Source organism: Erigeron canadensis, chromosome 4, assembly GCF_010389155.1.
Source record: "Erigeron canadensis isolate Cc75 chromosome 4, C_canadensis_v1, whole genome shotgun sequence".
Taxonomy (NCBI): domain Eukaryota; kingdom Viridiplantae; phylum Streptophyta; class Magnoliopsida; order Asterales; family Asteraceae; genus Erigeron; species Erigeron canadensis.
Genome location: NC_057764.1, coordinates 38,271,170 through 38,295,440, shown reverse-complemented (window position 1 = coordinate 38,295,440; position 24,271 = coordinate 38,271,170). Strand labels below are relative to the sequence as shown.

The following is a 24,271-nucleotide window of genomic DNA, read 5'->3' as shown; positions in this document are numbered from 1 at the left end:
AGACATATCCTGGTAAAATTCATTCATGTTTAAAGTAATCACAATAGCTACCTCTACATACTATTGACTATAAAATATATTGTATGTACGCAATGGATTGTGCACAAAGTACATGTACCAACCAACGAGGGCCAAGAGAATGAACGATCAAAAACATAGAAAAATTGAAACTGTAACACAAAGTGCAGAGCTTCCACTTGAGACAAACGTAACAAGGACTGCTATCGAACTACATACATAGAAACAAAGTCTATACCAAGCTCAAAATCACCTCCACTATATATGCGAAAATTTCCATCCAAAGATTCTTTACAGAAACAATTATCTTCAGTTGATCTAAAGAAAGATCCATCTTCCACCCTCTATGGTACAAGCATGAGAGATGGAGCACTGTACAGTATGCTATACAAAGAAACAATATGATCTGTTATTTTTATGGTAGTTGGGCCAAAACATTTATATTATAAGTTATCAAGATTGGGATTAGGGTAAGTTCTTATGGCCATTGCTCTGTAGTCCAATCAACTCGATTATGATCCATTCGACTCGGATGTGATAGCGGGAGGTTTTGATGAGTTAGGATGAGGGGGGGGAGCAGTTAAAGAATAAGTAAGCCTTGATGGGGAAGAGTTTTCAATTAGTCCAGCAATTCCAGCACTTGCTATTTGAGCATTAGAAGGAAGGAAAAGATCATGCTTCTGGTCTTTATAAGCTGCCCAAACCTGCCAAAATGACATTCACTCATTGATATCAAAATAAAACAGACATATAAGATCTGGAGTCTGTTTCAAGATGAAAAACGTTTTATCAATATCCTAGAACTTCCAGCGCTAAACTGAGCATTATTCATGCAAAATAAACATCACGATTTAATCAAAATATCTGGTAACTATATGGTTGGAAAGTATGCAACTTCGACAGAGTAAAAAAAGAGCTCTTTCAACAAAAACCAGCTAGGGAGGCTTTTATTGTTGCTTCGACATGCCACATGCAAGCGAAACCAAGAACATTATATATAAAAGCTATCATTAACCAGTGGAGATCTTACACCATCAACAGAAAGCAAAAGTGACGAATAGATGGGTTGGGTAACAGGTCAAATCAGGGGCCTTTTCAGAGTGAATCTAAGGCTGGCCTGAGTGCCTGACCGACAAACACTTTATTAGCCATGTATTTTAAGTTTATAGAAAATTTATACCTCACACATACAAAACTAATTGCAATAAAACACATTAAATTTGAGCTGTATCCGTTTCAATGAAACATTTTAGTTTAACATATTTAATCCTTACACAAAACATAACACAAATCGACCCATTTGAAGTTAAAAAGGACAAAATTGTCACATAAGTGCGAATCTAGATGATAACTTACTTCGGAAGAATCTAGTATGTCACGAACTTTAGTACAGTGCGCTCCTTCTGTTGCAAATGCATGCAAAACCTAAATTGACACACACATGAAAAAAAAAAAACTTAATAAGTAAATGCAAACATTATTCAAAAACTTTAATGTATACAGATCCTAATTTTTTATTCATTTTATACTATGAGGAACTTGGCAACACCATATTTCATGGCCAACCTAAAACGAGCTAACCTCAATTGCAAGCACCCGCCCAATGGATGCTTCAGATTCATTCCATTTCATTTGAGAGCAAAGTCCATTTCTCCCTCCAGCTCTCCAATCAAGAAGCCCAAGCAGCACTTCAATGAGTCCAACCCTACAACAATGTAACAAAAGAGTATTGACTTCTCAATCAATAGAAGTATCTAAGTGAATAATTTCACCCTGCTTAGTTTTCCATCTTATTTTTCTTTGGATGGGTGGATACTGGTTGTGTGTGTATGCATCTATACCTGAGTCCTTGTGCAACAAGTGCGTCCCTTGCTCTATTTCCAGCAACTACCACACGTTTTAGTGTCTCAAGTGCTAGTATGCTTCCACCTTGCCATCCAATTGCTTTCATTAATAGTGGAACAACCTGCACCCAAAAAAGGTGACAAGGCGAAAATCATTACGAAGGTTACTATTTCTACGGTGCAAATATGTGATAGAAACATAAACCGATCCAAACTAGAAAAACAAAAAAACACGAAAAGAAGCTTGTTAAATCGACTTGGAATTATTCTGTACAGTTACACGTGGAAGAGCAAATGGTTAAAGCTAAATCATGTACCTGGGTTGTCCCAACACTAGTTGCCGCCATAGCTTCTGCACATGTTGTGCTAGCTGCTAGTTGATGCAAAACCCGTAAGCAGCTAAGACGGACCTTCTCTTGAGGGGTTTGTGATCCTTGTGATGGATTCTCCTCACCTTCAAAGCGGGAATCTGGCATTCTAGATTCTTCTGAAGACATTGTTTCACGTCTTGCCTCGAAGGCCACAGCAGATAACAACTTAGGCACATAACCCAGATACCCAACATGATCTGCCAGTGCAGGGTGGACCCGCAACAAAGATACCAAGGCAGCAGATAGGAGTAGTGGAAGCTCTGGATCAGGCCCTTGAGTGTTATGATGTGTAGCAGCAATTGATGAAAGATACTGATCAAGCAATCCTTCCAAGAATCTCTTTGGGTTTCTAAGCGGGAACTTTGGATCTTTCAAGAATAGCCTCACGTAGATTCCTCCAACCTGTTAATCAGCATTTGGTACATTGTCGGTACAAACAGATTCATGAATACTTTTGGACTCGAGTAATGTAGAAATTTCAAGCCATTTGGTTATGATCGGGTCAACTTCAAACCATATACTTAGATACAAAACAGATTAACAACATATTAAGTCATCTAGGTCACGAGTTTTAATTGCATAAAACCTCCTAAATCATTTTATCCATAAAAATGAAGTTATAATTGTAACTTAAAATGACAATAATTACTCACACACCGAAAAAAAATGTTACTGATTGGCTCAGAATGAAGTGTATCCAATGCATAATTGAGGTGACAAATTTGACCCATTTAGTGATAAATGGGTCAATTCTGGCTATATCTATCTCTTGCCGGTAACATAAAACAGATCAAATGGGACACAAGGGTTGAAGGTCGCCTAAAAAATAGTTTTATTGAATAAAACCTCCTATAACATTTTATTCAAATTGGTTTGATAAAATATCAAACCAAAAATGTTCTGGGTGAACTAGACCCCCAAACCAAAAATTGCGTGTTTTGCCTGTTTCCCATATTGCTGCCCCGCCCATTTTGTCACCTCTAGACATCCAAAAGCTAACATACCTGAGGCTCATCTCTCAATTCTTGTTGACTAGATGCTTGTTCAGGTACATCCCAATCAAACACACGGCCTTTCATCTGCTCCTGGTAAACATCAGAAGCCATTGTTGCAACTTGTGCAGCTAAAGAAGCAGCCATTGCTGGTGTCCATACAAGTTCTGGAGTTTCTGTAGTTTGTTCAAGAGCACTCACAACAGCCTCACCAGGACCGTCCCTAATAATTGATACCAATCCATCTGGCAAAAATCTGGCAAGTGTAATTGCCACCCTAGGCCCATGCATTGGTTGTGCAACAAGCTTCCCCAACAAAGAGGCAGCCGCTGCTCTTTGAGGTAGTGGGACTTCTTCTGCATGAGAAAAACAAATGCTTAATAAAAGATATGTGTGAATCTCAATAAGAACGGAAAATGGCATGCAATAACACAATTGGGTTATGTTTTATCTCAAATAATTCGGCTTATAAAAACCAACTGCCATGAGAATAGGTCAACTGCACCAAAGGACGCCCAAAGTATACTTTTTTAATGCATACTACAAGCATCCACAATATGTCTTTAATCGTTGCACTCTCAAATGTATTAACTAGTTACAAGAAGTTAAGGACAACTCAAACTGTTGGTTTAGAATTCAAAACTCCTAATCTTCTTATTCAAAAGGGTAAATAAATTTTGTAGGAACATAGTTGGCAACATTATTCAACTAATCAACACATTAATTATACTTTTACTTTTAAACATAATACAGCAAGAATTTTGCTGGCAAACCCAAATCAACCCAGGGTGTAGCAACCCACGCTAAAAGCTAAACCGTTTTGGCCTGTTATCCATCCCACCCTTTGTGCCACCACTAAATAGGACACACAAGAAGAAAACAAACCACGCAAAGGGAGGAGGAGTTGAAGAATGTAGACGACTCCACCGTGCTTGGCAGCTGCCCATGCAAGTTCTGGTGTGCTTGCCAGGGCATAGAGAACATGGAGAACCCCTTCACGACAATTAGGGGCAGAGTGGAGCATTTGTAGCAATAAAAGAACACTAGACCCATCTGCTACCATAGCCTCCAAGCAAGGAGCATGTGTGGTTAAACGTGACAAGACACTCAAACATAATTGTGGAATGTTGCTTCCGGATGGAACCGGCACAGAAAAGCACTCAAAAAGAGGTAATAACTTTTCTTTTGAAGAAAACACGGATGCCAAATTAGGATCGCTTGTTAGCAAATTCTGCACAAAGCCAAAAAGATATAAGCACCCCTTGCGTTTCATCATTAAACAAGACTTTCGGAGGATAAGATCCTCCATTTTAAGGGCTGATAAAATAATAAAAGTGTCTTTGTCGGATTGGGAAATGTTTTATCTCTAGGTCAAACGGATAAAATTGAAAAAATTGGAAAGACTTGCAAAGAAAAACGGATGAAATGAATTGTAAGTCGCCAAAGGTGTATTCGTAATGCATAAAACCTCCCAAATTATTTGACACAAATTATATTTAGTATACTTATCACCCAATATAGCTTATTTTTAATATTTGACACACCTGGTGTTCATATTAGACAAATTTTTCAACATGACCATTATGAACCATACCAAATGACTACATATTCTAACGCTAACTTGTTTTGAGTACCCAACCTGTGCATTTTCCAAATGTAGCAAGTATTACCAAATCTATGATGTTACCTGCAGAGAAATCAGCCCAAGTTGAAGGTTGCCAACCATGCCTAAATCATCCTTGCGTGTTAAGTTCCCATCTGATGATGTTACATTATTATCTGTGGGGTCATCTTTGCTATCATGATTGCTTTCAAGTTCCGGTGTCTTGTGATTTGAGCCAATTATATGTGTATCAGGCTCAGTAGCAAACTGATTGCGTACAATGGTCGATATAAATTCGACAAGAGCAACACAAAAAGATTCTGGTTCACTTATCTCAAATTCAGGCTGATCATTATAGACCCTTAGATACACATTCCCAATGCGGATCTCTTTTGATAGCGCTTCATATGAGAAACCATGTGAATCATTCAAGCTATGAGAACCATCAGGTGCTAAAGCTGCACGTTTCTGGTCTACAAACTTCAATAGCTCTGCTCGGGTTGATGAATTCCAAATAATCTGCCACCATATGACATCAAAGATAAATCCCTTATGCACTACGTCTTGTAGAAAGGTAAAAAGAAAAACGACAATCAAAATGAATCTGGGGAGGTGGGTGGGTGGATGGGGTAGGACATGGTTGGATTTGCATTCTGGAACAATTGAACTGATTATTGAGAACTGAAGTTACAATAACCAACATAACTGACTGGATAAAAATAATCAGCTTATGACTATCCAATTATCTATGGATCACATAATGAATCACAACAACTAATTACCTACACATAAAATAAAAGTTAAATAGGCAAGTTTCAAGTTTATCTACCTCTACACTGGAAATTAGCATAAAAGTAGATTATGTACAGCTAAAAGATTACTTTTTCTCCCTCAATTTAATCATTAATCCTATTTTAAAATAAACGAACTATTTCAGTCATGTTATAGATAATATTAAAATGTCGAACACTCAGGAATCTAGTTATCTGATTATCACAGCTTAAAGTAGCATGACATCAAACCACTCTTTCATGGCCTATTTTAATAAAGGTGATTATCTGATTCCAATGCTACCACATCACATGCTTCCTTTTGATACAAACATCCAACATTTCAAATGTACCAGTTACAAGAGTATACATCTGCTAAATCATTCTATAACATTCAAGTAACCATTTGGATCCAGTTACGCAATTTACAAGTCAACATTTGCGTGAAAGAAAGGCACACCAACAATGTCCAATCCTGCCGTGGGTGGGTTGGGGGGTGTCTTTTAGCTAATGGTAATAGTGTCAAAGATAGACGTGTCACATAATCACATAAATAAGGAAATAAAGTGAGTCATGATGGCAATAAGCAATAATAAAGGCTATCGGTTTGCAGTGTTAGAAACTGAAGAACCCGAAGGGATGGCCGATGAGCACAGGCTCGCCGGAGTGATCAGGAGGAGGGGGAGGGGGAGGAGGAGGTTAAGATGGCTACAGATGATCGTAAAAACCTAAAAGCAAGAAAAGACTTCACCTCAGGTAACTCCAAATTCGAGTTTAATTTTATCAAGAGCTCCTTCGGTAGCTCTTCTTTGAGCATGCTGCAAAGTTTAGGAGTTAAAAGAGCTTTAAGAGCATCAGCTGCCTCTTGGTTATAAGGTGTTGGACTTGCAGCTGTCAAGCCACTAATCCTTGATAAAGCATGTGCAGCTTGAACTGCATGCAAATTTTTAGCAGCTTGCACACTAACACCAACTCCATGTGCCTCTGTGGTATCCGGCTCTTCTACAGTCGAGTCATATTCAAGCAGCAAAGGTAGCAGATACCTAACCACAAAGACAGAGATAACACAGATCAGATGATAGTCCAGCGATCATAAGAATTCCACGAGATTATCAAAAATAAGTGAAGACGATTATTGCCTGAGCTAAGATCAGCAGGTTAAAAATGGGTCAATACAGGGAACTTTTGTGAGTCAAGTTGACCTAAAAATATTTTGGTCCAACCTATAAATATGATTAGAATATTACAACTTTTAAGACTGGCCTATCTTTTTGAAAATTAAATATGTAAAGGATTTGTGCATCAAATTTACCCTTCTGGCGACCAACGATCTATTCAACCCATTTGATCAATTTACTATTAAGCTAACTAATTTTATTTTATCCATTTGACTTGTTGGAGATAAAACATAACTCAGACTGACCCATACCTATAGGATCAACACTGCCAACTCTAGTCATTGCGTATATTGTTACCATCAACGTGACTCATGACAGCTAAAAACCAACACACGGTAATAGATCCACTTAATTAAGATAATGCATACAATAGCTTTCCGATTCCAAACAGACCTAAATTAAAAATTTATTTGGAATAATATAGACATAAAGTAAATAGGTGTCATCATTAATAATAATACGTTAAAATATATAGCATACATAGAGATAGAAAGATACTGTGGAAACAAAAGAGTCTAGAAGAATATATGAATAAGGGTTGCTGCAGGATTATACAGTAATTGACTATTGCAAGTAGAAAGCACTTGTAAATAACATGGTAAGTAGATTATAGTAAAAAATAACCAAAATCAACAGAATAAACCAGAAAAACAAAATCTGAAGTTGGAAGTAGAGGTGGCAAATTCGGTAACTTCGAGCGAAGATAAAAGAGGATTGGGTCGAGGTGAACAAGCCGACCCGCAATGACACTTTTTATTAATTTTGACTTTTATATGATATACTTGTGAAATATGACTACTGAACTATCAGTACAAAAATAAACTAGATCCTTTAATATTTAGGAGGTTGATATGCACTTGTATACAATTCAAGTGACTTCAGACCGTTGGACCCATCTGATTGGCTTTATTTTAGTTAAAACATTTAGCTTGTTGCCTAATGACCTTCAAAAATAACACACCCACGTAGCCTCGTTTATAAAGCAGGATGTAAATTAATAGTGATAACAGACTTACCACAGCACTCCGGCCTTCAACAAAGCGTTTTGTAATTCAGAGGACACACAAAGATGAGCAATGGTCTGAAGAGATGCATCTACAGCTTCTGGTGCGAGCTCTAACTCGGTACAGTGCACAATGTCTTCAATTAACCCAGATAACTCAAGTACTTCAGTTCTAGCACTCTCAAACTGGCTCAAGCTAGAAAATGTCCGCATTACATTCGTTACAATAATAGTAGATGGTTCGTTTCCATGAGTAGTTGGTTGAACCACACACATGCATCGTGAAAGAAGTGTGGCTAAAAGTTGTATGCCTCCATCCCTCACAAGCTCTTCACCATTCAATGAAGAAGAGACACACCTACAACCACAGCACGTCCACACCGTTATATAAGAAAGGTAAATTTACAAAAAAGTTTTGTAGTGCATCTGTGGTACTTACGTGAGCCAGGTCAGCTCCGAGGCAGCAACAAGTAAAGGTGCACGTTCCAAGGATAAGAAATTGGTGTCATCACTATCGACTGTCACAGCATTTAATAGCATTGGATATCCAGCATACTTAAATGGCTCCAAGACATCTCCATACCGTCTATATAGAATGCACTGTCCCTTGAGCAAAAGCAGCAACCTCCATGGTTGCGGGCCTTGCAAACCTTGCATTGTCGCCTACGCATAATTATATTAACAATTTCGCAACATGGTACAAGTTTCCAGAAGAAGAAAACTAAACAAATACATATATCAACAGGTTCATTAAAGAAGTGGAAAAGAGTGATTTTTGGCACTAGTGGGATCAGGTGGGTTGACCTGAAACGAATTTTTTCCAAGTTTCCGGTTTTTGTAAATAATTATGGGTGTTTGGCTTAGTTTTTTAAGGGTACTAATCAGCTTATGGCACTTTAAAAATATAATAAGTTAACCCAGGACATATGAGGAAGTGCATGTCTTTTGTAAAAGCACCTAAGAGTATAGCTGCACCTATAAGATAGCTTTAAACTAAACCAAACAACCCGAATGTTTCGATATGGATACATATTTATACTCTTTCAATAATAATAAATATAAATTTTGAATAGAATGATTTAGAATATTGTTTTAATGTATTCATTACAATAAACTTGGAGCAACTTTCAACCTGTTCGACCAGTTTCCTTTAAAGCTAAAAATTTTTATTTTTATCTTTTAAATGTCAGACCAGTAAGAAATAAAACATAAGTACAAAACCCAAATCAACCCATGCTGCCACCTCTATGAAAAAACAAATGTGTGGTTGGACACTCTTTTCCATGTCAAACTAAAATACGGCGTTCCAGTTTATGTACATCAATTTTTTTAACTATCTACAAGCTTCATATTGAGCTTCTGTAAGCATATTGATTGCGAAAAAGTTGAAGCATAAACAAGAAGCTTACGTGTACCAGCATAACCGCAAACTAATTTTGTTTCTTTCTATATATTTCGATCTAAATTGTGTACAAATGTTGGACTTTTGTAAACATATTGATTGCAGAAACTTTGAAGCAAAAACAAGAATCTTACTTGTAGACGTTCATATGCTTTCTGAACTGCAAGAAACTTCTCTCTTCCTTGAGGATTTTTGTCAGGATGATATTTCATTGCAAGCTTTCTGTACTGTCTCTTAAGTTTTTCTTCATCAATGTTCTCAATTTTCTTTGATAGACTAGAATCATCGTCTACATTCCCGGTTGAGTAACCACCCTCAGATTCATCTCTCGTGACATCACTTAGAGAGATCTGTAATATTTTACAAGCTTCTTCCTCAGAAAGATCCATTGGTTTTCTTGTTAGTTCCTCACGCCACATTACAAGCAATGATTGTAAAAACTCAACATGTTCAACAATAGGCCAATTAGGAAATCGAATCTCGTCACATAAGTTACGGAGGTAATATCTATGGCACCACATTTCGTCTTGGAGTTCAGGATATGTAACTGGTGGCATAGGAGCATAATCATATAAACAATGACAATGCTGGGATAACTTCTGGGGGAAATCACCAAGATGTTGCAAAACCTGCATTACAAAAAAATTGCATAACTCTCTTAAAAAACATTGACAAAATCTTGTTCAGAAATACCGTAATGAAAGGAAGATAGGAGTTTTTCGCTAGGTATTTGACCAAATAAGATCGTCCAGTTCCTATAGAACCTATCACTAATATACCCCTAAATTTGATGTTAGAGATGGAGATTTCGACCCATTTACTTATGATGGGTAATGGTTCTTCTCTAACGTGTCAAACAAATGAAAGATATTTTCTTAAAAAAGAGCAGATCAGAAGTCACACAAATGTATATAGGCATAGCATAAGACCTCATAAACTGTTCCTTTAAGAAACTTTAAACTAAATATATAAACGTAAAATCCAATACGAAATTTCCAAGTCAGGAGCAAAGTACATGGGAAAAATCCACATGGACAATCATAAGACATCTTACATGTAAAGCTCATGCCTATTTCAGCAAAAAAAAAAAGTGTCAAGTCACTCATTGCTATGATAAGTAGTTTATAAAGCATGTTTTGTAACAAAGAAAACTGAACATACATTATTTTTAAATAAATCCGAAAGTAAATTATTAATACTAAAGAAATACGGAAAGTAACATGTTGCTATTTCCTGCATATATCACATTTCAAACATACATGACACATAAGTCCTAATGATATTCAAAAACTAAATTAAAAATATATGTTTCTGGCCAACTGAACTCAGCCAGTTCCAAAACTGACCCATTTAAACACTAACCCCTTTCGCCCTGTTACCCAGCCCGCCTATTTTGGTGCCTCTAGTTTATGCTCACCTTGTCATATACTCATATCATCTTACATATTGATCATATAGAGTGGAACACTTTAAAGTTTAAATTACCTGATGAATGAGATTCTCTGCCCGCATTTTGTGAGTCCATATTATCTCGGGAGTGTCGGAATCAGAAACCATAGCTGCAGCGAATGCAGTTGGACCACTACGCTCGAGAACATACAGTAAAGACTCAGGTAGAAGACCACCAAGCACACTCCGCTTGGCCAAGGGCAATGATGAAGAAACTGCCGCTTCCTCACCACCATGGAAAGCTTGGTGAACATGGGTGGTGAAGAAGAGTTGTGCAATAGTAACGAGATTAGATCCCGGGTATGCCAAAGCAAAATAAAACACACCACTACTGTATAGTCTAATCATCGCCTTGGGGTTTCTAGTAACAACGGCTTTTATCAGAGCAGCAGAAACCTCAACAATAGCTGGTTCCCCAGAAAGCATGGCCTACATTACAGTAATAACTATTATATTACTGAGTTATTTTTAGAGATGTTGACTACAAATTAACAAGTCATATTACTGCAAGTATAACCATTATGAAGTATCAAATTCGAAAGAAAACCTGGGCAATATGGGGAAGACAACGTGAACTTGATAAGATTCTTTTAACTCTAGGAGTTGGGGTAACAATTTCTCCTGCATCATCTATATCTGAATGTGCAGATACCATGCTGTGTAATATAGACAATGCCGCTTCACCTACCTGCAACAAATGAACCACTATTTCAGACACAGAACAAAAATCATGTCAGCCAAAAACTGCCTAACAAACAAATTTAGCTAAAAGATGATATATCAATTTCCCAGTAGTTATCACCCCTCAAAAGTGCCATAATCTACTTGGGACTAAAGTCGTATATATGTACGAAAATTACAAGTATATGTGAAGCAAACATATTTGGCAAGTGACAAGCAAGTACAAGAAGAAATATAACTTATCTCAAGAATTCAAAAGAACGACATGAAAAATCTGCAACCAAATTACATCAAAGCATATTCATAATATCATTGATAACACTATTGTTGTACAATGATACTAGGTAGTTGAAATATCAGTCAAGGTGTTACTTTTAAACGTGTCAATTTAGGATGTAATTAATCTCACATGGGTCAAATTAATAAAATTCAGCTAAGAGGAGATAGGACAAGCATACAAATTAGATTATGAAGATTAATACTGAATATATAGTATAACGCATAATTACTTATCAGAGGGGGGGCACATAACTATTTACAGGTCAATCCAGTCCACCCTAACCAGCCTTAACCCATTCCGAAAAATGGCTGTTTCAAACCCCTAACCTAACCTGCACATCCTGCCGCCTCTTCACATAAATTACCTGGGGAGGAGTGAGGACAGGAACCCGGCCAGCAAGAGCCCAGCGAAGTTCACGAATATCACGCAACCTCTTCCAGTCAGGCATCCCAGAAGACCAGCACTTTGTTGTCCAATCAATAGTTTTCTTTGACCAAAACCTTCTGATAGCATCTTTCTCCACTGGGCCAGCTTGTACACCATCCTTATCAATGAATAACCATTCCTTCAAAGGTTCCATGAAAGCAGACGCAGCTATCAAATTAGATTGCAAAGGAATAACCGTCCTTTCTGAAACTTCATGAACAGTTGTCAGTAAATCGACTGCCAGGACACACCCGCCAACCAGGACACAAGCCTCCACATTCAATAAAACCTTCATTAAAACCTGAAAAACAAAAACTTAGGCTTAACCTCGAGATTACTGCAAGAAACATAATGCAATATCTTGTCAACCCAATTTGTGAATTCGTTAGAGCATTCATATAAATAGAGCTGGCAAAATGGGCACATTGGGATACATGTCAAAACTGGTACTGGTTGTTCAGCAATCAGCACAGCATTTGTCCTGTACAACCTTTAACTTTTGTAATACTTTTATTTCAATGATACTCCACATCCTTTTAGTGAAACATTTAAAAGACTTAACACATTCAAAAACACGCACTTGTTTTAACTTCCAGTCCACGCCTAATTTCCTTATGCGGATCCATAGTCCATACAATGGCAAAATGGGCAGATTGGGGAACATGTCAAAGCTGGTACTGGTTGTTGCAACAGAGTATTTGTGTTAACCAATACAATTTTTAAATTTTTATTAACAGTTATTATATTAGCATTGATTTCAAACTTCATTTTATACTATTATTTGAAGATACTCAACATCTTTTAAGCAAAAAATGTAGGAATTTTTACACATTGAAAAACACACACTTGTTTATACTTCCAGCCCACTTGACATCTGCTTGCTGCTCACCCCTATAAAGGGGCGTACACTCGTGGCCACTTCCCTTAAGCAGACCCCCACCCCCTCCAAATAAAAAGGCACCATAACCAGCATAGGGAAAACATAACACAACTCAACCCATTCAGGAGTAAAAGGGTAAGATCAACACATCTACATGCAAGTAATCTTTTACTTTTGTTTTGTGGGATTCAGGGTGATCGAAGGGATAATGTCTTTCTACCTTAAGAAGCAGCAGCAGTCGATGCCTCAAAGCTCTATCATCAGTCCTGTCCAACAGAACTGTAATATGTGCCGTACCTTCAAACGGGCCTATGGTATTATGATGTTGCTCATATACAATTGACATTGCTCTAGCACAAAGCTCTCGAACAGAGAACCCGCCACCACCCCCAAAACCATCTAGTCTTCCCATATCACACCAATCATCAGAAGCTCCCAATTCATCAGGAACCGCGCCATCAACAGTAAGTCCCGTGTCTGCATCACACAAAAAGCGATGATACAAAGCTCGAAAAAATGCAACTGGGTCTCGCAAGGGAAACTTTTCTGTCCGTGAATTGCTTCCACTCTCAAGCAGCAACCGCAAATAATATTGACCAACGCAAACTTCTTTGGATAAGCTCGGATATCTGACTGAGAACTCGGTGTAGTTCCATGACATCTGGGGAAGACTATCTTGACCATTCGATTCTGAAGACGAACTTCCAGGAACGATATCTTCAGTTCGCTCCTTTTCCACGTCAAGTTTATGAACCTCAGCCTGCAATGCACCACGCAATTCCTGACGGGTCCGCTCATTCCAAATCAAATCAGCACGGTTATGATCAAGACTAAAAGCCCGCCAAAATTCAGGCCAGTTCAATAGCAATCTTCCGGACCCGACCGGCGTATTCTCTACAACAACCTGAGCTGGAGCCGTAAGATCTGAGTTCGGCAACGCATCCAAATCGACCAAATTAGAAACTGATTCAAGTGGTGGATTTTCACCCGCCAATGATGCATCCGGAGAAGCAACACCTGCAGAATGATCACCAGCCAATGCACTTGATATGTTTTCACCTGTGTAAACTGCCGAGGGGTGATCACTAGCATCATAGTTGGTAACGGGGGACAGAGTATCTCTAGGTGATGTTGCACCTTTTACTGCATGACTTTTTCTTTGTTGAAGTAAACGTCTCCTTCTACTACTCATCAATGAGCCTTCCTGATAAGAATAATCTTCAGTAACATCTCCTTCAGACCGAGTGTGTAAATACGCAACCAGGCCTGGTGGCAATACTCGAGATAGTAAATCGAGAGCAGGTTGATAAGAGTCTGCCCAAAGGCTCACAAGCTGTCGACTTACTTCTCGTCTTTCACCGGAAGGTAGGAAAAAAGCACTTGACAAATGCCTCAATAAAGCACCGTCACGTAATGCAGCATCACGCATGGACTCTGCTGCAATTGCATCTTCCTCTGCAATTGTCCGCATAATCACTGCCACTGTTTCCCGCACGCTTTCTGCAGGGTGCCCAAATAATGCAAACAACCGACGTTTTAACCCCGCAACCTGGCGTAATAATTCAACAAAAACACTAATATCTGTAGTTTCACCATGTGGGTCACATATCATTGCCTCCAAAACCTCCACAACTGACATTGATAGCAGTGGTGAAACAGACATCGATTTCAATCGGTTAACCAAAACTACAAGATTACCCTGCTGAGCAAACAACACAGACTTTGTGTGCATGATTGTAGCACGATAATCACCTTTTGAGTCTGTTAATACGTTGTTATCCCCGGGACCACCGCCAATAAGGACCGCTATAAGTTCTGCAGCTTCAGCCGCTACCCCTTCAGAACCGTTTCGTAACAAACCCATAATTCTCCCAACAGCAGCAGGAAATGCCATCACGTGTGAGGTGGCGGTTCTTGATGCCAATAACCTTCTTAAACAAGAAACGAACCCTATAAAAGTAGCAGCTGCTTTAGGAGAAGGTTGTGGCAGAGGAGGAGACTCTGGTGGCAGATTCGGAACAGCTGGGATTAATGTAATTAAAGCCATTAAAATTACTTCAGGGACTTCAATATTGTGAGGGACGCCAGCGTATGGAATGCATGCATTGAATTCTCTTATTCTTCTCCAAAGTTTAGCTTTTGATCCAGGAACAGAACCTCCTTCAGCCACAGCATCTTTGGCGATTGCGGCCATATGTTTTAAATGCATAGCGGCAGTTTCCATGTCAGCTATTGCACGTTGTGGCCTACCGGTTACTTGTTGAAGCTGTAAATGAGCTCTGCCACATGGGGGATCAATCGGATGACCTGGCATAGTAAGCCTGGGCAGAACAGGCACTGAACACTGACCCTGTAAGGTAAACATGTCGATTAATAGATAAACTGATGTGCTTAGCTAAAAGGTGCAAACTTATACCTCAGTTTGTATCATATCCCGAACTGCTGCAAGTAAACCATCTCTGGAAGTGCTAGAATATACCTGAAAGAAGGAAGCTTAATCAAAGAAAGTCAACTTAGAGAATAAAACAGAATATTGGAGTAAAAGTTCTCACATGAACTGGACATCCATCATTGAATTCAATACCAAACATCTGTGGTTCCTCAGCAAATCGAACAAGAGAACTCACTGAAGATAAAGGACGGACAATAACAGCCTGCAACATTCACCATATAATAAATCAAAATATTAGTCTTTTAAAAAATAACATATGACATCAGCTAACCTCATAGTTTTCTGGACGTCTCTCCACAAGTGAAACCTTTGTCAAAATAAGTTGACGAGATACAGCATCCCCTTGTTCCCCAAGTCCCCCTTTCGGTCCAACTACCAAACCCGATGGTGGTGTGCCAAGTGTTCCATGGGCGGCAGTTCGTAGTCTCATAACAGACCAACCTCCACAAGGAGTTTCTTCCGCTCCCACGCCGTCTTTAGCTGCGTTTTGACACCACTGCTTAGAGCATATTTTTCAAAAATATAGTAAATGTGACTATAGACACCACTGTATATACTTACCCCTTCGTTGTAAATAGTCGTTAACAGTTAGTGATTGGGAACTTTCAACAGCTAGTGACACTCCAACTGTTGACTTTGCGGTTTTTGTCTGGTAAAAACATTAGACGAGAAAACAAAAAAGTCAGCTTAACACGAAAGGAGCATAATTTACAAATATGGAAGTGATCAACTAACCAAACTTGCTATGATAGCAGAATTTGAAGTCCCTGGAGACGCTTGAAAGGCTTTTGACTTTCTTCCATAAAGTGCACAGAGAATAAAACCCCCGGGCTCAGCATTTTTTCTCCCGTACGCATCGGAAAGAAGAATAATAGCAGTTGAGTCCATGTCTCTAAAATCCAGACACCACCGTAAATCTCCAGATTTTAATTCAACAAGTTCAACTCCAACATAGGTCACTTTGAGTTTCTGTTGATGCATATGAACGACTTCAGGCACAATGTTAAGAATACATACACATCACTTAAGAATACATACACATCACTGAACCTCAACCTAAGCTTTTAGCAATTTTTAAGATTTGAGTCAAATTTTCAGCTTCAAATTAATTATTTTTAAGCAACGCTTAATGATCTATTTAAGTTTAGTAACATCTCAATAAAATCTTTGGGTGTTCATAAGATAGTCCTTCCATTTATAAGAAACAAGGGCTGGACGTTTTGATTCATAAGAACTCCCTCAAATTTATATTTGACTTATAGTATTCTATTTTCTGTGGTTCACTCTAAAGTATCAACAAGTTATATGACTATATCTTTAAAGATGTTGAAACCTATATGGTCTATATTCCTGGCCTTTCTTTAGCCATAATCATTGGGTGTAGATGATTTGACTGATAGCTATTTTGAAAAGCAAGAGCGATGTTAAAAAAATATGGGAATTAATTAGCAATGTAGGTGAAGTCTTGAGTTGTGTTATATATCTTATTTCAGTAGTCTCAAAAGTCCCAGGGGCTTTGGTCCTAGGGGAGTTTGATGTGACCCATCAACCAATATGTTGTAAATTTTGGTCCCATGGTGAACAATATGTAAGTATGAGTGGATTTTGTGTGGATGTGTAATTCTAAAGTAAGTGACCTGGAAAGGTCAGTATTCGATATCACTTGATGGTACTCCGTAATTCTTTCTAGGCACCCAAACATAGAATGCAGACAACATGAAAAATGCATAAAAGAGATTTCAGATTATCTAAGCTAGATGACCCACAACATCTTTTATTTAATCACAAACAAGTACATGCTTCCCGGTTGTATCATGTTCTAAGCTAACACACATGAACCATTTTTTCTACCCAAACTACAATAAAGCCTCCCATATTCAATATACTAACAAAACAAAAGACGTTTAGTCTAGCGATTCCATAACTATCTCGTTCTAATTCTAACAATTCAAGTCGCAGTTATCACTTACAAAAATCACATTCAACCCCATTTCAAATCCCAGATACTAAACACAAATCTAAAGCTCGAAAGACTCTACTATTAAAGAACACTACCACAGTTATATCAAATATCAAACAAACTATCACAAAACATTATATAGATATAATAAGAATAAGAATGTGAAACTTACATACGGGGCCCATTCAGCAGTCTTTCTCCGAAGATGAAGCACGGGATACTCAGCAACCGTACCAATTCTACTCCACCTTATTCTATGCAACTCAGTCAAAATACTCGCTCTATACCTAGACGAAAACTTCATCCCTTTAAACTTCCCACGTCCATCCGTCCTCACACTAACATTAAACTCCAAACTATTCTCATCTTTGCCTATAATTGGAGACGCACCTTCAAAATCACTCCCAACATCATAACTATTAGTTACCGACAACGTCCCAGGATCTAACGTCACGATATTATCATACGATATACACAATATCCTCTTATACCTCCCTCTCCATGAATGCTTGATAACTAAATACCGACACAAATACTCAGGTTCTTCCAACGACAACGTCGGAAGAGGCGGCGGTGGATGGACGGCCGTAGTAGCCGTCCGTGGCGAACTAGTGGACGCTTCGTGCGTGTTATTGTGATCAGTCGAGTGACGGAAAACAAAATCCATTTGTGGCAGGTAATGTAAGGAATAAGGTTTAGGAGTACTGGGAGTAAGAAATGACCATAATCGTGTACCGGCTGTAACCGGTCTATAAACCGGGCGTTGCCGGGATTGATTCGCACCCAGTGCGACTACAGGGGGACCGTAAATCAGTAACTAAAACTATTAAACCCTAATAATTATAAGCAAATATCAAACTAATTAAGCAAATTAAATTCAATGAAATCATAGCAGTAAAACTAATATGTAACATAAACAAAAACCCTAAGTTGATGATCACAAATGATTATCAAGATATTCGATCAATTAACTATTACTATATACTAGTTAATTATATAAAGTGTGATTTTTTGTGATGGATCGGGATGGTAATTAAAGTGTGATTACGGGGAATTAGGGATTGATTATGACAAATTGGTGAAGTGTTTTTGATCGAAAAGATTTATGGTGGAATTGACAGTCATGCAGTCTGTGAGTTGCTTGCTTGCTTGTGAGTTGTGACAGCCTACATTTGTCTTCTCTTTTTTATTAGCTGACAATCCAACATAAAATTCATCAAAACTTAATAAACTTGCTAATCTATATCTAAATTTATACTATCTTAAATTTATACTATCTAATAAAATAAACGAGTGTCTTTTTTTTTCCTTAAACTTTAATCATTTGAAAACCAAAATTATTTTTTCTCTCTTATTTATTAATTTAAATATTTTTATCTAATATACTTATATATTATAATATCTTTAAATAAAATAATTTACAACATAAATACCCCAACTTTTAAAATAATTACATTATCAGCTTCAAATTAATTACTTTTACATTCATCATTGTCGTCCCCACCACTGTCACTGCCACCGCTTGACGACACTACCGTCGCCACTACCTCCGCCACCCGTCACCGCCACCACTACCCCAATCTTCGATGCATTGTGCAGACATAAGTCTAGTAACACCTTATTATAGCGAGAAAGTAAGTGTGTGATTGTTACATACTCAGATTTGGTAAAAACCTCTTAACATGATAATTTTTTAGTATTTTAAATAAATAGTTGAACTCATGTTTTTTATGTATTAAAAAATAGTATGTGCACCCAAATTGAGTGTATAAAAGTCTCATATTTACTTCCCTTTTATAATTATACTTTTATAAACCGTGCTTTGTTTGGTTAAACCGGATGAAATAATGACATTATAATATTATAATGAACATAATAATTGAATGAGTTATTACCATTTATGTCATGTATGGTTGTTATGATCAAATGTAATGGAATTAAAACTTAAAAGAAGGTAATTGTTAGTGGAGAAATTAAAAGGTTATAATTGTAATTGACATTTATACTTAAAAAGGCCAATTAACTTTTCAAATATTGTTACTGTTATCTTTATTTTATATAAGGATAAATTGGAAATTTCTCTTAAATGTGATGATGGAATGGAAAAAAATTACCTTTTTGTAAAGAATGAAATAGACGGTTTTTTAAGAAATTGCAATATTTTGTGAATGGGTCATTGTCTTCATAAAAATCAACCAAACACATTATTAATGAAGTAATGAAATGACTCATTGCATTCTAGTAGTTATTCCAACTAACCAAACACAATCTTGATATGAAAGGTTAAATTAGTAAAAACAAGCTAAACAATTTAAGATTAACAATCGAGTTCGATGGAAGTTGCAACTTACCAAGTTCACAAGTTTTGAGTAATGAGTTTGCAAATCTGACTATCAATTTCACAACTTAGCAAGTTCATTAGCTAGTTTTGACTGCTATGGACTACAGAGTTATAGAAGTTGCTATAATATTAGTTCACAAATTTGGACTACTGTGTTCGCATATTTCATGATCAATTTCGCATATTTAACTACCGAGTTCTCAAAAAAATTGCCATGTTTCAGACTTCATCTACTAACGAGTTCGCATGTTTGACTATCAAGTTCACATGTTTGACTAACGAGTTTGGTTCTCTTTTTTTAGACGACTTTAAATCCTTTTCTGATACGATTGCATAATTATATGAATATGTTTGTGTTGGAATATGATCACGTAAAATGAATGTATGTCTGAAAAGTATTTAAGCCTACAGGATCAGACCTCAACGTAAATGTAACTATAATTAATTAATATATTTAATGTAATTTATTAATTAATTAATTAATTAGATCACGAAATAATTAATAAACGATTGTTTAAATATGTTTATTAATTAAAAGAGAAGGACTTAATTGTAAATTAGGAATTATAGTTGGGCTCTAATTAATCCTAAAAGGGAGGCGGGGGCGAAAATTCCAAGTGGGTTTTAGGCCTTGACTAAACTTGCCCATCAAGTTTAGAAACCCTAACTAATTGTCCTATATATAGAGGTTATGGGTTAAGGGTTTTGTATGACAATTAGATTTGTAAAAACCCTAACTAAAACAATTCCTCTCTTCTCTTCTTTTAGTTTGGTCGAACCAAAATAAACCAAGTCTATATATTTGACTTTTGGTTTCATGCGTACGTGGCAAACCATAATTAATATTTGTTCCATATTGGAATATATATTATTATATAACAATTACAATGGATTTGTATGAATTGTTGCTAGCTTCGTTCGTCAGCAACAAAGGGTTATTGGTTTCTGTTTCGACTACATTGAGAACACAACTGGTTTGTGAGTTTGTGATCAAGTACTAGCATACATACATTCCAACGTTGTGTGTGCAATCATAGAGAGGTTAATTTAAACCTTTTTCTTGTTTTAATCTCTCCAATTTAAGGTACACATTCTATATCTTGTTTAATTAATTAGCTACATAGATTTTATATTCCGCTGCGTGCTTTGTGATTTGATTTGATAATAGTTATATAACCCAACAAGCCTACTATATATGTTTTTTGATTACCAATAAATCAAAACTTGAAGGGGGGGTTAGGGTTCTTGATCTTTATAAATTTTGAATATATATATATATATAGTTAAATTGATTTTTGTAATTTAATTATATTATTTAAATAATAAAAAGGTTTTATTTATATATATATATATGGTTTGAATTTCCAGAAAAAATTTTTTGTTTTTTTTAGTGTTCCTAATCCAAGTTTTGATTAATTGCATGTTTATGTGATAAATTGCATGTGTTTATATGTGTACCTTTTATTTTTTAATGGTTAAAAAGAAGTAAAAATCATGAATTTTTCATGCAAATCATTCATGATTCTTACTTAGATATATTGATATGAAATCTTGATCATTAGGGTTAATTATGCTAGATAAATTGGATAATTAATTGTATGACTATGTGAATTTTTCGTGTAAATTTTTAGCTTTGCGACAGTTTACTAAAAAATTCATATATTTTAATCCGTAATGAGTTAGAGGTCGTGCTTTGAACTGTAGATGCTCAACACATAGGGCTAAAACTTTGTAGTTCTGGTCGAAGTCTGAATCGGACAAGAAACAGGTCTAAACAGGTCGTGAAGCTACTGGAATTTCCAGTAAGCAACTATGTGCTTATGTGATAATTGTTTGTTTTGTATATGTTTAAGGCTTACGCAATCAAGGCAACTTGATGTATGTGGTCCTCTTCTTTGAAGGAAGAGCCGATTTACACATAATTAAACCATAGTGACATGTTTAGATGGCCTATCATAACTTGTTGCATGCTTAATAGTTAATAGTTTATGATTTTGCATATTTATTGTGATATAAATTGTGATGTAAAGTTGTTTTTGAGAAAATATAAACTTGACTAAGCAATATCGAAATAGAGATTTTTTAATAAAATTGGAGTCTTACAACCTTGAGATACACCGGCTCACCCATTTGAACAAACTCTAAGAGAGGTATAAGTCGGAGTGCGCTAGCCTTCTAAAAGGGCGGGTTTTTAATTGCGTTCATCGCAAACCTTTGCCCTTGCGCTTCTTTGTGCGTTCAAATGGAGCTACCGAGTTCTCTTGTGTTATTAAGACTATAAAAATGATTTTATTAAATATTATGTTTAGAAGATATGCATGAATCTTCGAAACATAACTTTTTGATCACATATCAAATTGAATGACCCAATAAACTTAAGTCATTTGCCATCCAATTTGTCAAGGACACATGGGGTCATTGTTTTACTCACTGGTACACAGTGGTGAAATGGCGGTTGCATGGCAAAACCCATTCACTGGTAGGTGGTCAATTTTGCGCGTTCTTAGTTGGACTACTTAAAGTGAGTTAAGCGGTGAGACCTTGACCCGTGGCAAAAGATGGGACAAAACATGACTACAAAGGATCACTTGATGAATCAAATGTCATACGTAGGTCCCATACTTACTAGGAATTGCACTTGTAATGCAATTATTGATCGTCACTTACCTTTTGAGTGCAATCATTTCTAGCAGATCAACTGATGAAATGGTTGCATGTCAATTGGATCCTAGCCTTAATGAAATTAATTATTTGTTTTATAAACATTGGGTAATTAATTTCTTAAGGATTTATTATCGAAAATACCGATAATTGAACTTGAATCTGTTTTGTAAAAGGCAACAAATCCTTCACAAAACATACACCAATCGGCTTTTAGGTCGATTCTAGAAAGAGAAAACTTTCTGAACCCAATTTCAATGACTATTTTGTCAATAGAGAAATGTTCTAAGAGTTGAAAAGAAAACTGATGTCATTAAACCTCAGATCTCGCCATTCCTAATGCAAGTACCACTGCTTTGCAGTTGGAAGCATAAAATACTCGGTACAATAGACATATTGAGGTTGCTTATTTGATGCTAGAAGCATGTCTCCTGAGCTTCAAAAAGCAATTCGGATTGCAAAATTCGTGTGATATGATCAAATAACTCAAGTCTATGTACGGAAAACAAGTTGGAGTTGAATTACTTGAGTTAATTGAGTCACTCCATAACTTGAACACGAGTATGGGAAACCGGTAAGTGCTCATGTACTCAAGATGAAGAGTCACTTTGAGCAATTATGGAAAGGTTAAAACTATGCATTTCTTCTGCCGCTTCTTATGGGCATAAGAGACAATTACAAATTTGTATAACATAGTTGGACTTCATATCAAGTTGATTGAGTATGAAGAAAACCTTTCAAGAAATCTGAGATACCCCAAGTTCTTATGATCAAGGGGGGAATGGTTTAGAAAGCAAAACAACCGTAAAGCTAAAGACAAGAACTTAGGTAAGAGAAAACAAAGTGTTTAGTCTCAAAACCTTAAAAGACCCTTTAGAAAAAGGAGCATACGGCTAAAAACCAGTCTTGTCATCACTATGCTAAGGTGAGACACTGGAAGAGGAATTGTCCTGAGTGTCTAGCTGAGTTGAACAAGAAGAAGAAGCAAGTTTGTTTAACCAGTTCTTCGAATATCTTCTTAACTGAATTATAAGTGTTGATGAGATTCAAATAATAATTCAATAGCAAAAAAAAAGTCAAGTTAACTTGGATTCTATCTATCTTTGACATTGTCATCTTGTTTAATTTTTGTCAAGAAACGCATTTAAAAACTTCAATGTGAAGATATCTTATCAATCGAATGATGAACCATTTGATAAATGCGTGTCTTCGGCATTAGCATTAGCAAGAAACGCATTAACAGTCTTCAATGTGAAGATATCTTACAATCGAATGATGAATCATTTGATAAATGCGTGTCTTTGGAATTGTCGATAGCATGAAAAGCATTGAAAACTTCAACGTGAAGGGATCTTACAATCAAATGATGAATCATTTGACAAATGCATATCTTGTATTTTCAGCAATATAACAAGAATACCTTTTCTGCATAAAACCAGAGAGGGCTAAGGAACTAATTGGACTAATACATTCAGATGTATGTGGCTCATTTAGGCATGTGTCAAGGAAAAGTGCTAGCTACTTCATTACTCTATGAATGATTTCAGTCGTTATGGTTATGTTTACTTGCTTAAACATAAACATGAAGTCTTTTAAACATTCAAAGAGTTTAAAAATGAAGTAGAAAATCAACTTGGTAAAACCATCAAGATTCTTCGTTCGGATCGAGGTGGTGAATACTTAAGCCAAGAGCTTAATGATTATCTTAAAGCATGTGGAATTGTCCAACAGCTTACTCCTCCATATACTCCTCAGCATAATGGAGTGTCTAAAAGGAGAAATCGAACCTTGCTAGACATGGTAAGATCAATGATGACCCGTACAACTCTCCCATTTTCGTTTTGGGATTATGCTCTAGAGACTGCTATAAGCATTCTCAATATGGTTCCAACCAAGAAGGTTGACAAGACACCGTACGAATTATGGCATGGTGATGTCCCTAATTTGTCTTACTTAAGAG

At 36.7% G+C, this 24,271-nt stretch overlaps 1 protein-coding gene across 1 annotated transcript; it reads right to left on the bottom strand.

Annotated features, from left to right (window-relative positions):
* Nucleotides 1-140: 140 nt before the first annotated feature.
* Nucleotides 141-18,281, bottom strand: LOC122598424 (dnaJ homolog subfamily C GRV2). The gene is made up of 22 exons (XM_043771018.1): nucleotides 17,482-18,281; nucleotides 16,085-16,318; nucleotides 15,911-15,998; nucleotides 15,621-15,829; nucleotides 15,450-15,551; nucleotides 15,314-15,376; nucleotides 13,118-15,247; nucleotides 11,956-12,318; nucleotides 11,178-11,318; nucleotides 10,667-11,059; nucleotides 9,316-9,810; nucleotides 8,219-8,442; nucleotides 7,793-8,137; nucleotides 6,350-6,641; nucleotides 4,913-5,347; nucleotides 4,111-4,456; nucleotides 3,238-3,581; nucleotides 2,180-2,635; nucleotides 1,860-1,984; nucleotides 1,600-1,723; nucleotides 1,375-1,443; nucleotides 141-722 (listed from the first exon to the last, which is right to left on the bottom strand). Exons 1-22 carry the CDS (start codon nucleotides 17,974-17,976, stop codon nucleotides 531-533), a joined length of 7,665 nt encoding a protein of 2,554 aa, XP_043626953.1. The 5' UTR covers nucleotides 17,977-18,281; the 3' UTR covers nucleotides 141-530.
* Nucleotides 18,282-24,271: the final 5,990 nt, after the last annotated feature.

What these genes read in the sequence shown, in the direction of transcription:
- LOC122598424 (XM_043771018.1), bottom strand. Translation starts at nt 17,976, where the DNA reads ATGGATTTTGTTTTCCGTCACTCGACTGATCACAATAACACGCACGAA. An exon ending in GACGTCCAGAAAACTATGAG is followed by an intron (nt 15,552 to 15,620) that starts GTTAGCTGATGT and finishes TGAATGTTGCAG; the next exon opens with GCTGTTATTGTCCGTCCTTT. An exon ending in TTGGGCTGATTTCTCTGCAG is followed by an intron (nt 4,457 to 4,912) that starts GTAACATCATAG and finishes GGCTTTGTGCAG; the next exon opens with AATTTGCTAACAAGCGATCC.